At 40.0% G+C, this 17,615-nt stretch overlaps 1 protein-coding gene across 1 annotated transcript in view; it reads left to right on the top strand.

Annotated features, from left to right (window-relative positions):
* The window catches only part of Naa35 (N-alpha-acetyltransferase 35), a 150,286-nt gene that overhangs the window by 28,141 nt on the left and 104,530 nt on the right, over positions 1-17,615 (top strand). The window contains exons 5-7 of the mRNA XM_071695047.1: positions 11,846-12,026; positions 15,826-16,033; positions 16,193-16,374. Of these exons, the coding sequence (XP_071551148.1) occupies positions 11,846-12,026; positions 15,826-16,033; positions 16,193-16,374 (571 nt within the window). The remainder of the gene's footprint in view (positions 1-11,845; positions 12,027-15,825; positions 16,034-16,192; positions 16,375-17,615) is intronic.

Below are 17,615 nucleotides of genomic sequence, written 5' to 3'. Positions count from 1 at the left end.
TTCACTTCTGCCAATTTTTCTCCATTCAAACTCACACCTTAACCTGTACCTCAGCTTGCTAAACCTAATAACCTTCCTTTTATTGAGATTTACATTTCCTCATTTCATACCTCCTTCCAACTGACATCACATGCTCCTGCTGCAGACCAGTCTTCACTTTACAACATTCTCTCTCCCCTCTTTCCACTCGTACATGCACCTTATTTGCAGCTTTCCACCCACATCGTGTATTCTTAAGACCTTCCACAAGGTGTCTCTTTCAACCGCATTATATGCTTTCTCCAGATCCATATATGCCATTTACAAATCCATCTGTTTTTCTAAGTATTTCCTAAATGCATTCTTCAATGCAAACACCTGAGCCACATATCCTTTACTTCTGAAACCACCCTGTTCCTTGCCAGTCTGATGCTTTGTACATGCCTTCTCTCTGTCACTCACTTCCCTCCCATGCACATTACTAGGTACATCCAACACACTTAAACCTCTGTAGTTTGAACACTCACTCTTATCCTCATTGCTTTTATACAGTGGCACTATACATGCATTCTACCAGTGCTCAGGCACCTCACCATGATCCATACATTCACAGAAAATCTAACTAGCCAATTAACATAATCAACCCATTTCTTAATGAATTCAACAGCATCATTATCCACCCCAGCCACCTTCTGACATTTTCTTTGTCTGGCTTTCACCACCTCTTCTCTCTTCACCAACATAACTCTTTAACTTCGCATACCAGCCGGACCCAGATTACCTTCATCTGCCGCCATATCATCAAAACATTCAACAGACCTTCAAATACTCACTTTACTCCTGCCCCTTTTGTCCTTTCACCAATATTCCTGTTTTTGTTGTTTTTCACATTATGAATTCTTCACAAGACATCTAATTCTCCCCAAAGTTTACTGATACTCACTCACCCCAACTCTTGTTTACCTTCTTTTTCAACCCCTGTACCTTCCTGTTGACTTCCTGCCACTTTCTTGAATACATCCCCAAATCACTTGCACTCCTTCCCTTTCCACTTTCACTAGCAATTTACTTCTTCATTCCACCACTCATTATCCTATCTAATTTACCCACCTCCCACCTTTGTATGCCACATGCATATCTTCTCACCAATATTGTTTTCTCTTTTCCAAAAAGCTCTTCAAATCTTCATCCTTACCTCTGCAAGATAGTGTTGGTACATCACACCAGCTGCCCCTTTCAGCATGTTTACATCCATACTTCTCTCATTTACATGCCTCTGAATTGATATATAATCCAATAATGCCTGCTGACAATCTTTCCTGCTCATGTACTTAAACTTGTATATGTACTTCATTTTGAACCAGGTATTCACAATCATCAGACACTTTTCAGCACACAACTAAGCAAGCTGTTCCCCATTTCCATTTATGATACTGAATACCCCTGGCCTCCCCAATTATACCTTCAGCTGCCAATCACTCACCATTGCATTCAAATCACCCATCACTAATACCTGCTCTCTTGCATCAAAACCACTGACACACTTGCTCAGCTGTTCCCAAAACACTTGCCTCCCATGATCTTTCTTCTCATGGCCAGGTGCATAAGCAGTTATTGTTACCCATCTCTCCATCCACTTTCATTTTTACCCTCATCAATATAGAATTTACTTATACTCCTTACACTCTTTTACACACTCCCAAAGAATTATTGTTAGATTTACATGCTAGTAAGAATAATGATAGTATTGATGATAACAGTTTTACATCTCTTCACTTTTTCCCACCTAAGCCAGGTAGCATCAGGAACAGACAAGTGAATCTTCAAGGTAAAGTCTACTCATAGATTCTATGTTTTTACTTTTGGAAGGTAACAATACAAAGGGAAGGAATTCCAACCCTGCTTCTGATCCTTGAAATGAGCTTTTATGACATGGTGGAGTTACATGAAGTATATTTTTTCCCTTGTCCCCAGGGGTAATGATAGCGATGATAATGATATATATTTATATTTTTTATTTATATACTTTGTCGCTGTCTCCTGCGTTAGCAAGGTAATGCAAGGAAACAGACAAAAGAATGGCCCAACCCACCCACATACACATGTATATACATACACGTCCACACACACACATATACATACCTATACATGCGCTACCTCGCAAACGCGGGAGACAGCGACAAAGCAAATATAATTTACCTGGAATACTCAACAAACTTATACCTCTGTAATTTGAGCACTCACTCTAATCCCCTTTGCCTTTGTGCATTGGCACTATGCAAGCATTCCGCCAATCCTCAGGCACCTCACCATGAATCATACATACATTAAATAACCTTACCAACCAGTCAACAATACAGTCACCCCCTTTTTTAATGAATTCCACTGCAATACCATCCAAACCTGCTGCCTTGCCGGCTTTCATCTTCCGCAGAGCTTTTACTACCTCTTCTCTGTTTACCAAATCATTTTCCCTAACCCTCTCACTTTGCACACCACCTCGACCAAAACACCCTATATCTGCCACTCTATCATCAAACACATTCAACAAACCTTCAAATTACTCACTCCATCTCCTTCTCACATCACCACTACTTGTTATCACCTCCCCATTAGCCCCTTTCAGTGAAGTTCCCATTTGCTCCCTTGTCTTATGCACTTTATTTACCTCCTTCCAGAACATCTTTTTATTCTCCCTAAAATTTAATGATACTCTCTCACCCCAACTCTCATTTGCCCTCTTTTTCACCGTCTTGCACCTTTCTCTTGACCTCCTGCCTCTTTCTTTTACACATCTCCAACTCATTTGCATTTTTTCCCTGCAAAAATCGTCGAAATGCCTCTCTCTTCTCTTTCACTAATAATCTTACTTCTTCATCCCACCACTCACTACCCTTTCTAATCAACCCACCTCCCACGCTTCAGAAGTGGTAGAGGATGTGTGGATCAGGTGTTTGCTTTGAAGAATGTATGTGAGAAATACTTAGAAAAGCAAATGGATTTGTATGTAGCATTTATGGATCTGGAGAAGGCATATGATAGAGTTGATAGAGATGCTCTGTGGAAGGTACTAAGAATATATGGTGTGGGAGGAAAGTTGTTAGAAGCAGTGAAAAGTTTTCATCAAGGATGTAAGGCATGTGTACATGTAGGAAGAGAAGAAAGTGATTGGCTCTCAGTGAATGTAGGTTTGCAGCAGGGGTGTGTGATGTCTCCATGGTTGTTTAATTTGTTTATGGATGGGGTTGTTAGGGAGGTGAATGCAAGAGTTTTGGAAAGAGGGGCAAGTATGCAGTCTGTTGTGGATGAGAGAGCTTGGGAAGTGAGTCAGTTGTTGTTCACTGATGATACAGCGCTGGTGGCTGATTCATGTGAAAAACTGCAGAAGCTGGTGACTGAGTTTGGTAAAGTGTGTGAAAGAAGAAAGTTAAGAGTAAATGTGAATAAGAGCAAGGTTATTAGGTACAGTAGGGTTGAGGGTCAAGTGAATTGGGAGGTAAGTTTGAATGGAGAGAAACTGGAGGAATTAAATATTTTAGATATCTGGGAGTGGATCTGGCAGCAGATGGAACCATGGAAGCTTAAGTGAATCATAGGGTGGGGGAAGGGGCGAAAATCCTGGGAGCCTTGAAGAATGTGTGGAAGTCGAGAACATTATTTTGGAAAGCAAAAATGGGTATGTTTGAAGGAATAGTGGTTCCAACAATGTTGTATGGTTGCGAGGTGTGGGCTATGGATAGAGTTGTGTGCAGGAGGATGGATGTGCTGGAAATGAGATGTTTGAGGACAATATGTGGTGTAAGGTGGTTTGATCGAGAAAGTAATGTAAGGGTAAGAGAGATGTGTGGAAATTAAAAGAGCGTGGTTGAGAGAGCAGAAGAGGGTGTTTTGAAATGGTTTGGGCTCATGGAGAGAATGAGTGAGGAAAGATTGACCAAGAGGATATATGTGTCGGAGGTGGAGGGAACGAGGAGAAGTGGGAGACCAAATTGGTGGTGGAAAGATGGAGTGAAAAAGATTTTGAGTGATCGGGGCCTGAACATGTAGGAGAGTGAAAGGCGGGCAAGGAATAGAGTGAATTGGATCGATGTGGTATACTGGGGTCGACGTACTGTCAGTGGATTGAATCAGGGCATGTGAAGCGTGTGGGGTAAACCATGGAAAGTTGTGCGGGGCCTGGATGTGGAAAGGGAGCTGTGGTTTCGGGCATTATTACATGACAGCTAGAGACTGAGTGTGGACGAATGGGGCCTTTGTTGTCTTTTACTAGCGCTACCTCGCACACATGGGGGGGAGGGGGATGTTCTTCCATGTGTGGCGAGGTGGCGATGGGAATAGATAAAGGCAGACTGTATGAATTATGTACATGTGTATATATGCATATGTCTGTGTGTGTATATATATGTGTACATTGAGATGTATAGGTATGTATGTTTGCGTGTGTGGAGGTGTATGTATATACATGTGTATGGGGGTGGGTTGGGCTATTTCTTTCGTCTGTTTCCTTGCGCTACCTCGCAAACGCGGGAGACAGTGACAAAGCAAAATACAGAGGTATAAGTTTGTTGAGTATTCCTGGTAAATTATATGGGAGGGTATTGATTGAGAGGGTGAAGGCATGTACAGAGCATCAGATTGGGGAAGAGCAGTGTGGTTTCAGAAGTGGTAGAGGATGTGTGGATCAGGTGTTTGCTTTGAAGAATGTATGTGAGAAATACTTAGAAAAGCAAATGGATTTGTATGTAGCATTTATGGATCTGGAGAAGGCATATGATAGAGTTGATAGAGATGCTCTGTGGAAGGTATTAAGAATATATGGTGTGGGAGGAAAGTTGTTAGAAGCAGTGAAAAGTTTTTATCGAGGATGTAAGGCATGTGTACGTGTAGGAAGAGAGGAAAGTGATTGGTTCTCAGTGAATGTAGGTTTGCGGCAGGGGTGTGTGATGTCTCCATGGTTGTTTAATTTGTTTATGGATGGGGTTGTTAGGGAGGTAAATGCAAGAGTTTTGGAAAGAGGGGCAAGTATGAAGTCTGTTGGGGATGAGAGAGCTTGGGAAGTGAGTCAGTTGTTGTTCACTGATGATACAGCGCTGGTGGCTGATTCATGTGAGAAACTGCAGAAGCTGGTGACTGAGTTTGGTAAAGTGTGTGGAAGAAGAAAGTTAAGAGTAAATGTGAATAAGAGCAAGGTTATTAGGTACAGTAGGGTTGAGGGTCAAGTCAATTGGGAGGTGAGTTTGAATGGAGAGAAACTGGAGGAAGTGAAGTGTTTTAGATATCTGGGAGTGGATCTGGCAGCGGATGGAACCATGGAAGCGGAAGTGGATCATAGGGTGGGGGAGGGGGCGAAAATTCTGGGGGCCTTGAAGAATGTGTGGAAGTCGAGAACATTATCTCGGAAAGCAAAAATGGGTATGTTTGAAGGAATAGTGGTTCCAACAATGTTGTATGGTTGCGAGGCGTGGGCTATGGATAGAGTTGTGCGCAGGAGGATTGATGTGCTGGAAATGAGATGTTTGAGGACAATGTGTGGTGTGAGGTGGTTTGATCGAGTGAGTAACGTAAGGGTAAGAGAGATGTGTGGAAATAAAAAGAGCGTGGTTGAGAGAGCAGAAGAGGGTGTTTTGAAGTGGTTTGGGCACATGGAGAGGATGAGTGAGGAAAGATTGACCAAGAGGATATATGTGTCGGAGGTGGAGGGAACAAGGAGAAGAGGGAGACCAAATTGGAGGTGGAAAGATGGAGTGAAAAAGATTTTGTGTGATCGGGGCCTGAACATGCAGGAGGGTGAAAGGAGGGCAAGGAATAGAGTGAATTGGAGCGATGTGGTATACCGGGGTTGACGTGCTGTCAGTGGATTGAATCAAGGCATGTGAAGCGTCTGGGGTAAGCTATGGAAAGCTGTGTAGGTATGTATATTTGCGTGTGTGGACGTATGTATATACATGTGTATGGGGGGGTTGGGCCATTTCTTTCGTCTGCTTCCTTGCGCTACCTCGCAAACGCGGGAGACAGCGACAAAGTAAAATAAAAGTAAATAAATATATATATATATATATATATATATATATGTATATATATATATATATATATATATATATATATATATATATATATATATATATATATATATATATATATCAGCATATACACATATACCGACTTATACATACACATACAGAGACATATACATATATACACATGTACATATTCATCCTTGCTTGCCTTTATATGCTGTGTGTTAATATTTGCAGAGGTTTTCAAAATAGAAGAGGGAATATTCGGGGAGAAGAGAGTGGTGAGAGTTAGTGAGCTTGGAAAGGAGACTTGTGTGAGGAAGTACCAGGAGAGATTGAGTGTAGAATGGCAAAGGGTGAGAGCATATAATATGTGGGGAGTAGGTGAGAAATGTTATGTATTTAGGGAAGTGGTGATGGCATGTGCAAGAGATGCATGTGGCATGAGAAAGGTGGGAAGTGGGGAGATTAGAAAGGGTAGTGAGGGGTGGGATGAATAAGTAAAGTTGTCAGTGAAAGAGAAAAGAGAGGCATTTGGACAATACTTGCAAGGAAGGAGTGCAAATAACTAGGAGGAATATAAGAGAAAATGGAAGGAGGTTAAGAGGAAGGTGCAAGAGTTGAAAAAGAGGGCAGATGAGAGTTGCTGTGAGAGAGTATCTAAACTTTAGGGAGAATAGATAGATGTTTTGGAAGTAAGTAACTTGCATAAGGCAAATGTAAATGGCAGTGAAGGGGGCAAGGGGGAAGTGACAACAGGTAGTGACAGAGTACTCTGAGTATTTGGAGGTTTGTTGATTGTGTGTTTGATGATAGAATGGCAGAAATAGGGTGTTTTGGTTGGGATGGTGTACAGTCTGAGAGGGTCAGTTAGAGTGGCTTGGTGAAAAGAGTAGAGGTGGTGAAAACCTTGTGGAAGATGAAATCCAGCAAGGAGCAGTTGAATTTAATAAGAAAGGGGGTGACCGTGTTGTTGATTGGTTGTTATGGATATTCAGTTTTTGTGTGGATCATGTTCAAGTGCCTGAAGATTGGTGCAATGCATGTATAGTGCATTGTACAAAGACAGAGGGGATAAAGGTGAGTGTTCATACTAGAGAGGCATAAATTTGTTGAGTGCTCCTGGAAAATTGTATGGAAGGGAATTGATTGAGAGGGTGAAGCATTGTACAGAGCAGTGTGGTTTCAAAAGTGGTAGAGGATGTGTGGATCGGATAGTTGCTTTGAAGAATGTGTGTGGCATTTATGTATCTGGAGAAGGCATATGACATGGTGGATAGAGATACTGTGTGGAAGGTCTGAAGAGTATACAGTGTGGGAGGTAAGCTGCTGGAAGCAGCGAGAAGTTTTTATCATGGGTAAAAGGCATGTGAATGAGTAGGTAGAGAGGGGAGTGATTGGTTCACAGTGAAGGTTGGTCTGAGGCTGGGGTGTGTGACATCCCCATGGTTGTTTAATTTGTTTATGGGTGGGGTGGTTAGGGAGGTAAATGCAAGAGTTTTGGAGAGAGAGGCGAGTATGCAGTCTGTTGGGGATGAGAGGGTCTGGGAAGTGAGTCAGTTGTTGTTCGCCAATGATACAGCACTGGTGGCTGATTCGAGTGAGAAACTGCAGAAATTGGTGACCGAGTTTGGAAAAGCATGTAAAAGCAGAGAGTTGAGAGTAAATTTGTATAAGAGCAAGGTTCAGAGACAAAGTTAGTTGGGATGTGTTTGAATGGAGAAAAATTGGAGGAAGCAAAGAGTTTTAGATATCTGGGAAGGAACTTAGCAGTGACTGGAACAATGGAAGTGAGTTCATATTGTGAGGGAGGGAGCGATGGAGAATGTGTGGAAATAGAGAACATTATCTCAGAGTGCAAAATTAGGTATGTTTAAAGGGATTGTCTTTTCAACAATATTATATGGTTGCAAGGTATGAACTATAGATAGGGTTGTACGGAGGAAAGTGGATGTGTTGGAAATGAAGTGTTTGAGGACAGTACTTGGTGTGAGGTGGTTTCATCGAGTAAGTAATGAAAGGGTAAGAGAGATGCGTGGTAATAAAAAGAGTGTGGTTGAGAGATTAGATGAGGGTGCACCTGTTGAAATGGTTTGGACATATGGATAATATGAGTGAGGAAAGGTTGACAAAGAGGATATATGTGTCAGAGGTAGAGGGAACAAGGGGCAGTGGGACACCAAATTAGAGTTGGAATGAAGGAGTGTAAAAGATATTGAGTGATTGGGGCCTGCACAAGTAGGAGGGTGAGAGGTGTGCAAGGAATAGAGTGAATTGGAATGATGTGGTGTATTAGGGTTGATGTGCTGTCAATTGACTGAAGCAGGGCATGTGAAATGTCTGGGGTAAACCATGGAAAGGTCTGTGGGGCCTGGATGTAGATAGGGAGTTGTGGCTTCAGTGCATTACATATGACAGCTAGAGACTGAGTTTGAATGAATGTGGCCTTTTTGTCTGTTTTCTTAGCACTACCTTGCTAATACAGGTGATGGCAATGCTATTTCCTGTGGGACTGCATAATGCAGGGAGTGGAAAAGGCAAGTAAGTATGAATATATACATGTATTTGGCTGTGTATATGTATGTATGTATGTATGTATATGTATATATATATGTGTAAATGTTTATATGTATATGTATGTGTATGGACTTGTATGTGTATGTATATATATATATATATATATATATATATATATATATATATATATATATATATATATATATATATATATATGTGTATATGAGTGGATGGGTCTTTCTTTGTCCGTTTCCTGGTGCTACCTTGTTGACATTGGAAACAGCGATCAAGTACGATACCTAGATGAATAAGTATAAGTTATGAGTAAACTAGGAAGAGAGGAGAGTAACTTTTACCAGGTGAAGGAGGTTCTGCTGTAGGTATGAATGGGGTCATCATGGCTGTTTCATTTGTTTATAGGTAGGGTCATTGGAGAGAGGGGTAAGTATGCAGTTATAGTGATGAAGGGTACTTGCAGAGTGAGTCAGTTGGTTGCTTATGACACAGGAATGGTAGCAGATCTGAGTGAGAAACTGCAGGAGTTGGTGTGTGGGAAGTTGATGTTTAGGAGAGTGTGTGAAAGGAGGTAGTTGAGAGTAAATGTGAATAAAAGCAAGGTTATTAGGTTTAGCAGGGCAAAGGGATGAGTTTGAATGGAGAAGCTTTGGAAGAAGAGGTTAGATACCTTGGAATGGACATGGCAGCAAATGGAATCATGGAAGCAGAAGTTTGTCTCAGGGTGGGTGAGGTGGTGAAAGTTGGGGGAGCATCAACAAATGTGCAGAAAGAGAGGTTTTTATTTGGGAGGGTGAAAATGGGTGTTTGAAATGCATTTGTCTCAACAGTGTTGTATGCTTGTGAGGCCTGGGCCTCAGAGGAGGGTGTTGGAGATTGTTTAAGGGCAGTATTTGGTGTCAGGTGATTTGATTAAGGAAGTAATAAAAGAGTAAGAAAGAGATGTAGTAATAAGAAGAGTGTGGTTAAGAGAGATGCAGAGGGTTTGCTGAAATGGTTCAGACATATGGAGAGAATAGGTGAGAAGAGGTTGACAAAGAGGATGCATGTCAGAAGTGGAGGGAAGAAGAAGGCCAAATTGGAGATGGAAGGATGGAGCGCAAAAGATTTTGCTTGCTTGGAGCCTGAATATGCAGGAGAGTGAATAGCATATGCAGGATAAAGTGAAGTGGAGCATTGTGGCATACAGGGATGATGTTCTGTCCTTGGACTGAATAAGGGGATACGAAGCAGCTGGGGGAAACTAAGGAAAAGTCTGTGGGGCTTGAGTGTGGATGAGAGGTTGTTGTTTTGATGTTGTAGATGTGTCAGCTGGAGAATGGATGTGAGCAAATGTGGCTTTTCTTCATCTGTTCCTGAGGTTACCTCATTGGCATGGGTAATAAATATAATTTCTTGAAAAGATACAACCAAGGATATGTTGAGGTTCAGTGAGGAACAAATTTCTTGAGGGATTGCAAGGATTCCTCATGGGTAGAGACCCTCAGACTCAGTTCCTGGAGTTTATCTTTGGTAAACTAGCATGGGTGAGGGAACTAGAGTTTGGGATCTGTTTTTGCATCCTCTCACAGTGACATTAGGTTTATGAAATGATTTCTCATCTTGGAAATGTTTAGCAACACATTGGTAGCTGTTAGGATTCTGTGTACAGTAGACAATCAAGATATCTTAAAAGCAGGCCTTTGAGGGATTGCAAAGATTTCTCATTTCCTCTACTGTATTATTAGTTTGCTGGAAGAGGCATTGAAACCATAAGCCACAGGATCTTTCTTCACCTCTCCTTCTAATGACAGTGTCATTAGATGATCTCTAGTGTAGTAAAAGTTGAGCTGTGCACAAACTACCTTTTAGGGTTCTGCTGTCTAAAGACAACCAAAAATCTAATAGAAGCTCCAAAAAATAAACTGTCCTTAGATTTATCCATCCTGCACCTTGGCTCTTTTGGTACACTGATGCTTTAGGCCTTGGGATCTGTCTTTGTATTCTTTATTGATGACACCAGATTATGAGGTTATATCAACTTCAGCAAAGATCAAGTAGAACAGCAGCAGTAATCAGTGCTTTTAGAACTAAAGACAATCAAAGCCCCAGTGAGGATCTGAAAAGGAACATTCCTACTAGGTATCAGAAGGCCTCCTGCAGAATGAACACCCTTTGACTTAGTACCCCTTTTGTATCATTGCTGTGCTAGTTGAGGCTTGGAATCTTAGGCCTTGGGATATATCTTCAACTCCTTTGTTGATTACTTAAGGTCATGATCCATTTTTGATGTAGATAACTGTTTAGTGGTTTCATCATAAAAGAGTAACTTTTGAGTGGTCAAACCAGAAATGGGAATAGAAAGTAAACCGCTCCACGAGTTGAAATAGGTTCCTAACATTTTGTAACACAGTTCAGTGTCATCTCTAAGAAAATGAAGAAATTGGGACATGCCATGTGTTTTACCATCAGTTTGCAGGTCCCTTGTCATATCTCAACTGGAAAATACCTGAAAGGTGACAAATGTACAATACTCTTATGTTATTTCTGAAAGTAAGAGAAAAAACAATAAATAGCACAAACAAAATTGAAAAATGAAATGTAATGGGAAGTTTAACCCATCAACCGAAACAATGATTAAATTCTTTGCCAAATTGTGATGGCTTTTGTTGGTGTGTTCAGGTGCACAAGCTTTCAAGAAACAACAAAGCACTTATGATTTGTGTCATGAGACACAAGTTAAAAAGAAAGATACAGATCTGATCTGACATCTCTGAGTACCATAGTCGGTGAATACAGTGCTTGCAGAAGTAAACTATGTTCAACAGGTCTGCACTTCCTGAGTGAAAGGAAGTTTATGTGTTAGGCAAGCTTTTGCTTGCCACATCTGTGTGCCATGACAGCAGACTTGAGTAGGCTACCATGTGGTTTTTGGGTGAATCTCCTGCTTAGCCAGATGTTCGCATGGCTTATCCATTCATGAAAAATTTAGAGAACAGATATTTTAAACGAGAAAAGCAGCACAAGTTGTCAGAAAAGTAGAAGTGGGTTGCTAGTGCAAGCAGTATGCAAATGATAAGTGTTATGTCCATGAGGTTGCAAGCAAAGTAGAGAGGAATTCTCAAAATGCATCAGTCTCTCTTGCTAGAAAATGGAAATGTCAATTGGATATGTTTAAGTTGTCAAATTTGAAAAAAAAATCTATACAGATCCTTATACAGTTCCTTTTTCTGTTATTTTTTTTCCTTTTTGTGTTTGTTATTTGATGACCTGATGATTTACTTCAGTCGTTCATGTTTTGTTTTTACCAATATCATTTTACTGAATTAATCTTCCAGTGCTGGTGTGTTTGAGGAAGAAGACTTTCAACCTGCACTCTATGGTTATGGTGTTTGCTCTGAGGTTTCTGAAGTGCGAGCTGGAGGCATGATGAGGGAAGTTGAAGAGGAACTACAAAGGGCTGTAAAAGCTACAAGAAATCGGCAAGGTGAACCATGGGACCCCAAGATGCAGAAGCAAGTTAGTTTGATGATCTTTTATGACTTTGCATCCATTATAGTTACATTGATATGTTGATCTGTAGGGAAGGCTATTGGATGTAGAAAATTAAATATTTTTGCAGTGAATTTTAGAAGATTCCTTTTTTTTCCATATTGAGTCAATTTGACATGCAGCAAAATTTTTTTTCCCTGTCATACTCTGGATACACATTCATTTTGCTGCAGTAGCAGCATGTTGTCCATATATAATCACAATTGTTTCTGGTCATGGCACATGTTATGTTCTTGCATGTGTGATTATTCTATCTACTGCTGTGTTCACAACTGATGTAGCACAGTATCTGCCATTTAGGCTTTTAAGTGCACATTTTCCATTCAGAGAGATAAAAAAAAAAGCTACTCTAGAATTTGTATATGAGGCACTGGGATAGAGCCATTTACTGTCTAATTTGTTACTAGGCACTGTGATAATGTGCCACTTACCATCTGTTTTGCCTCTTGGTTTATCAAACCAAACTTTTTTATTTGTTTCCGGGTTGCTGCAGGCATGGATTTAGTGTTCCACCCAGAAAAGAACATGGAACTTTTCATGTGCTCATGCTTTCTGCTCAAGGTATACAGCTAAGAAGTCTAGTAAGACACCTGGTACCTCTCCTAGAAACAACATTGCTGCATTAGAATCATCTTTGTTGAGGAGAAGTGCTTAATTGAAGTTGACATTTCTCTGTTATGAGCTTTGTTGAGTCACTGACAGACCACACTAAAACACCTACTCATATACCCTAACACAGTGGGGGAGTGGGAGAAAAGGGGGATGGGTGGTCAATAGTGGTGAAGATAATGTGGATATGGATGTGGAGTGGCAGGAGGAAGGGATATATTTGGCATTGAGGATGGTTTGGAAAGTTTATTTACACTCAACAACAAATTTATAGCAGCAGATATTGTGTTAAACATACCAATATCTTGCTCTATTATAACTACACTTTATGTGCATATATACCATTTCTGTATGATCTTCTGCAAGCCAAAGCACCATTAGGTGAGCATCTGATACATCTGTTGTAAAGGGGAAATGTTCTTGAACAAAACTTTTTCCTGTTTAACTCATGGGTGGACTATACCTAAAGAGCTTACCACCAGTATCTTTAATGATATTGTAAGAAGGGGATGTTGAAAATTGTCGTAAGTGCAGCATTGATTTTTCAAGAAGTGGGTAGTCTCATTGTAATTCTAGGATAAAAAAGGGAGAATTAGAAGTTATGAATGACCATTAATGTGGATCTGGTGGTCATTAAGCTGATAGTTATGCAAGGAAAAAGAATAAAAAGTGCACTTAGAGCTATGTTAAATGTGAAGAATTGAAGCATATTGTGTGCAAGACTTGCATTTTCCAACTCTGATGTACGTTTGTGAAATTTAATTCTTTATTAGTTCATCTGAGACAAAAATAAGTTAAGTGCAGATGAATGACTTGTGTAGAACAGTTGGAAATAGGAAAATACATAGAGTAAAGAATGGAGATTAAGATATAGAAAGGTACGAAGTGGGAAGGAATTGTTAGATAAATGCTGGGTTGAAATCCTTTAAGATGATATAGCCATATTGGTTTCATTGTAGATGATTGCTTGTTAAGAAAATATAGAGACAGTCAACTCTATTTACTTGTACATTATTTCATGCTTTAGCAAAGGGTAGCGCTAAAAACCGATGGAGAATAGCCTTTTTTACTCAGATCCTTTCTTTATCTGTCATATACCATACCTTGTGAAGTCTTAAGGAGTCTCCATCCCCCACAGCCTAGCCCTAGCCCTAGCCCTAGCCCAGGCTGTTAGATTAAGTCACTGTTTGACCTAGCTGGTTGGAATCTGTAGCCTGCAGGCCTATATAGCTCACACAACCTGGATGGTCTAGCACACTTTGTAGGTACTTGTCCCTTGCACTCTTTAACTTCTCTACCATGAATCCCATCCTATTTCTGATGGTAGCTAACAAGATGTTGAATAGTCTTAGGCCCTGGATGTTTGAGGTGTTCTTTCTTTTGTTTACACATCACACCTCTGGATTTTGGGGTTAGTATTTACAAAGTCTTTCATGCCTGTCATGCTATTGGAATGGTATTTCCAATTGTAAGTTGGGAACCATACCTTTTAGGATATTCCAGTTATAAATGATGATAAACCTCTCCTGTCTGCACTCCAGTAAGTGTAGCCTCAGATATTTCAGCCATTCCCAGTTCCTGTACCACATTAATGTAGGCTGTGAAAGCTCTCTCTGAAGACCAAATACCACATTTTCACCCTCCTTGTATGGTGATGTTAGAACACAGCAATATTCAATTTGTGAAAGAATTAGTGCCTTGAATAACATTATCCTTGGTTTTTCTTCCCTTGTCTTGACAGTTCATGGGATCCAGTCAGCCATCCTGTTGCATGAGGCAACCATTGTTTTGTTGTGTTTACAGAAGGTTAGGTTGTTAGACATTATTACTTCAAAGTCATTCTTGTTATTCATCTGGTTTATGATGGCCTCTGTGTCTGTCCAGTATTTTGTTATTTTTGCTTTCTTTGTTTTTCCCATATAGGCAGAGTTGAAACTTATCTCCATTGAAAAGCATGTTTTTTCAGTTGCCCTATTAAAGATTTTGTTTGTCTCTTTGAAGCCTTATGGCATCCTCTTTTGAAATGATTTTCATACTAATTCATATATCGTCTGCAAATGATGATATGAAACTGTGACCCTTTCTTGAGATAGTGTTTAACAGAAGAAAGGTTACCAGAGAGACTATGAATTTTTGTTTAATGAATAGAAAAATTGCAGGTCTATTAGAGTGGGAAAGGTTGTGGAAGGGGCCAGTACTGCAGTAGAGTCAAGTGGGAACCCAGAGGTTATTATCAACCCATGATGCCAGGGACCATAGGTTTATTGGACTGTATCATGATTACATATAGAAGTGATTGTGCAGCCAGGAGATGACAAGAGACCTTATACAAAGAAAATGTGAGGTTTGAGTAGGTGTATGGTGCTTGTTAGGAGGAGATGGCAGGACTAGCAAGGTAGTCCTGTTTGGATGGTACAGAAAGTAAGACCAGCAATCCTAACATGAAGGGATTATAGTTGCTAGTCTTTTTTAATGAATGACATTGTGCAGTGTGTGAAAAGTTCAGAATTGTGTAAATGAATTTGAAAGCTTAATTTGACTATAGCAAATGATTCTGAGTTGAAGTTTGTCAGTGAATTGAGAGGATGTATGCAGTTGGATACATACAATGTGAAAAGGAATGAAGTTAAAGATATTGTACAAGATTATCTTTATTTTTAAGATATTCAGTACCCTTTATTTTCATTGTAATAGGTGCATAGATGGATAAACTGTCACTAAATCATTACCCTTTGTTGCATTATGTGTTTCACACTGGGTATAATCACTCATTAGACAAAAATAATATTTTGTGATAGGTCACATTATTTATAGTGGATGCTTGGAAAGTTATGTTCAGTGTTAAATTCGTCCTATCAGCACTGACCTTTTGCAAGGTGTACAAAACAAATGGCCATTTCTTTCGTCTGTTTCCTTGCGCTACCTCGCAAACGCGGGAGACAGCGACAAAGCAAAAAAAAAAAAAAAAAATGTCTTTAGCAAATTATTAGTAGTGAAGTTGTGTTTTTTTTTTTTTTTCAGATAAGAATTTAGAAGCATTGGGGTATAGTACATGTTGCTTCTTGTAAGTGGCTTGGTTAGGGAAACAGATCAGTTTCACACAAATGTTGTTGGGAAAACTCCTTGTCAGATCACTAACATTAAAATTTTTCCACAGCATGAAGATGCAGTAGCCCTTTTCTCAAGGATTCGTTTTATGCGATTATTTTATGCTGCCTTGGCAGCTATCATGAGACGAGAGCCAGTGTCTATCCCAGAGGCAGAGAGATGTTTGGCATCCTGCAATGAGCTGGTCTGTATCATGCAGAACACTATTGGCCGTGGGTTGAGACCCAAACAACCTAAGGATGAGGAAGGAAACAAAGGTAAATGAATTTTCTTTGTTACTGATAAGTTGGTTGTCAGAAAAAATTTCACTTGTTGTATATACTTTTTCTTTCAATAGATATTTTAGACTTGCATGCACAGCTTGTATTTCAGGAAGTAATATCATGAATTTACAGTATAATCCTTTTGTGACACAGTGGATTACCCAGTGATAATGGGTTTTGAGCCTCTAGTCAACCAGCGTCTTCTGCCTCCAACATTTCCACGCTACACCAGATTAAGGACTCGTAAGGAGGCAATGAACTATCTTGAAGAAATGGTTGGGCGCCTTCGTCATATCACGAAAATTACACATTGCACCAGCTTTCATTCTGCCTTGGTTGGTTAATTGACATTTTCTATATTTATTCTGCATTCTTGTTTGTCTTGCCTGTTTCGTATAAACTAGCTGACAAGTGAATATCATGTGAGTTGTTGTGTATAAAGCCAAAATGAGATTCCCAGTTGATTTTTCAGGATCATACCCAATTCTTTTAGTCACTCTGTTCAGTCACCCTGCTGCATAAAGGGAAACAACATGGAGGTAGACCTATATGTATATTAATTATATTTGAATATAGTAGTAATCTTACTCAATGTTTGGAAAGAATTGTATTCAGAAATGTATTGCTGAAAAAAGAAATGAAAAGGTGGGTCTGAAAAATTAATGTCTGTTGTACTTTAGTCTGACAGGATAGAAAATATGTTGTTGATATTTGTGTAAGAAGTCATGATCATTGGAGTATTGAAGATTATTTGAAGGGGGGAAGTAAAATCAAACTCAGTCATTCTGAATATCTTTCTGTCAATATTTCTGGTCCCCGTTCTCTCTGGGAACTCCCATCAAGGTGTGGCCATGGCAAAAGTCTCCACTTATCCCTGTCCTTACATGCCTTCCTGCCATATGCCATTCCACACTTTCTTCCACCATTTTTCTTCCTCCAGTATTCCTCCACCCTGTTTGTCCATGGCACAGGAGGTCTTCTCACACCATCCTCTTTAATTGTACTATCCTACACTCTCCTTGTGAGTTCCATGTCTTGCATTCTTTTCACATGCCCAAATCACCTCAAAGTATTGCGTTTCATCCATTCTACCATTCATTCCTTTTGCATTCCCTACCATACCACATCTCTCACACATCCCTCAATTTCATTCTTCTTTCCATCTAGTCACACCACATGCTAATTTCAAATAGCTTATTTCCACAGCCTGGATTCTTGATCTCTGTTAATCATACCATCTCCATGTTTTGGCTGCATAGGTCAGGGTTGGGACTATACTGTCCCTCAATCCTCTCTTCACTTCCATACTTACACATCTACTGACCCAATGAATCTTCTACCCTGTGCTACTATCTCCCTTATCTCCTTCCAAATGCCAGACGTACCTGAGACAGCTCCTAAATGCATAAATTCTTGCACTTCTTCCAGCCTTCCCCCGAATATCCACAGCACAATTTAGTACAGTTTCTTCTTTCACTGTATATGGTTTACAAAATCTATACTTTCACTCTGTTTCCTTTCAGACATCGTTACTGTAATTTTACTAGCACTCACCTTCAGTCACCTGTGCTTACAT

This window comes from Panulirus ornatus, chromosome 4, assembly GCF_036320965.1.
Source record: "Panulirus ornatus isolate Po-2019 chromosome 4, ASM3632096v1, whole genome shotgun sequence".
NCBI classification, from domain to species: Eukaryota; Metazoa; Arthropoda; class Malacostraca; order Decapoda; family Palinuridae; genus Panulirus; species Panulirus ornatus.
Note: the sequence above shows the minus strand (reverse complement) of the source record. Positions and strands in the feature narration are given on the sequence as shown.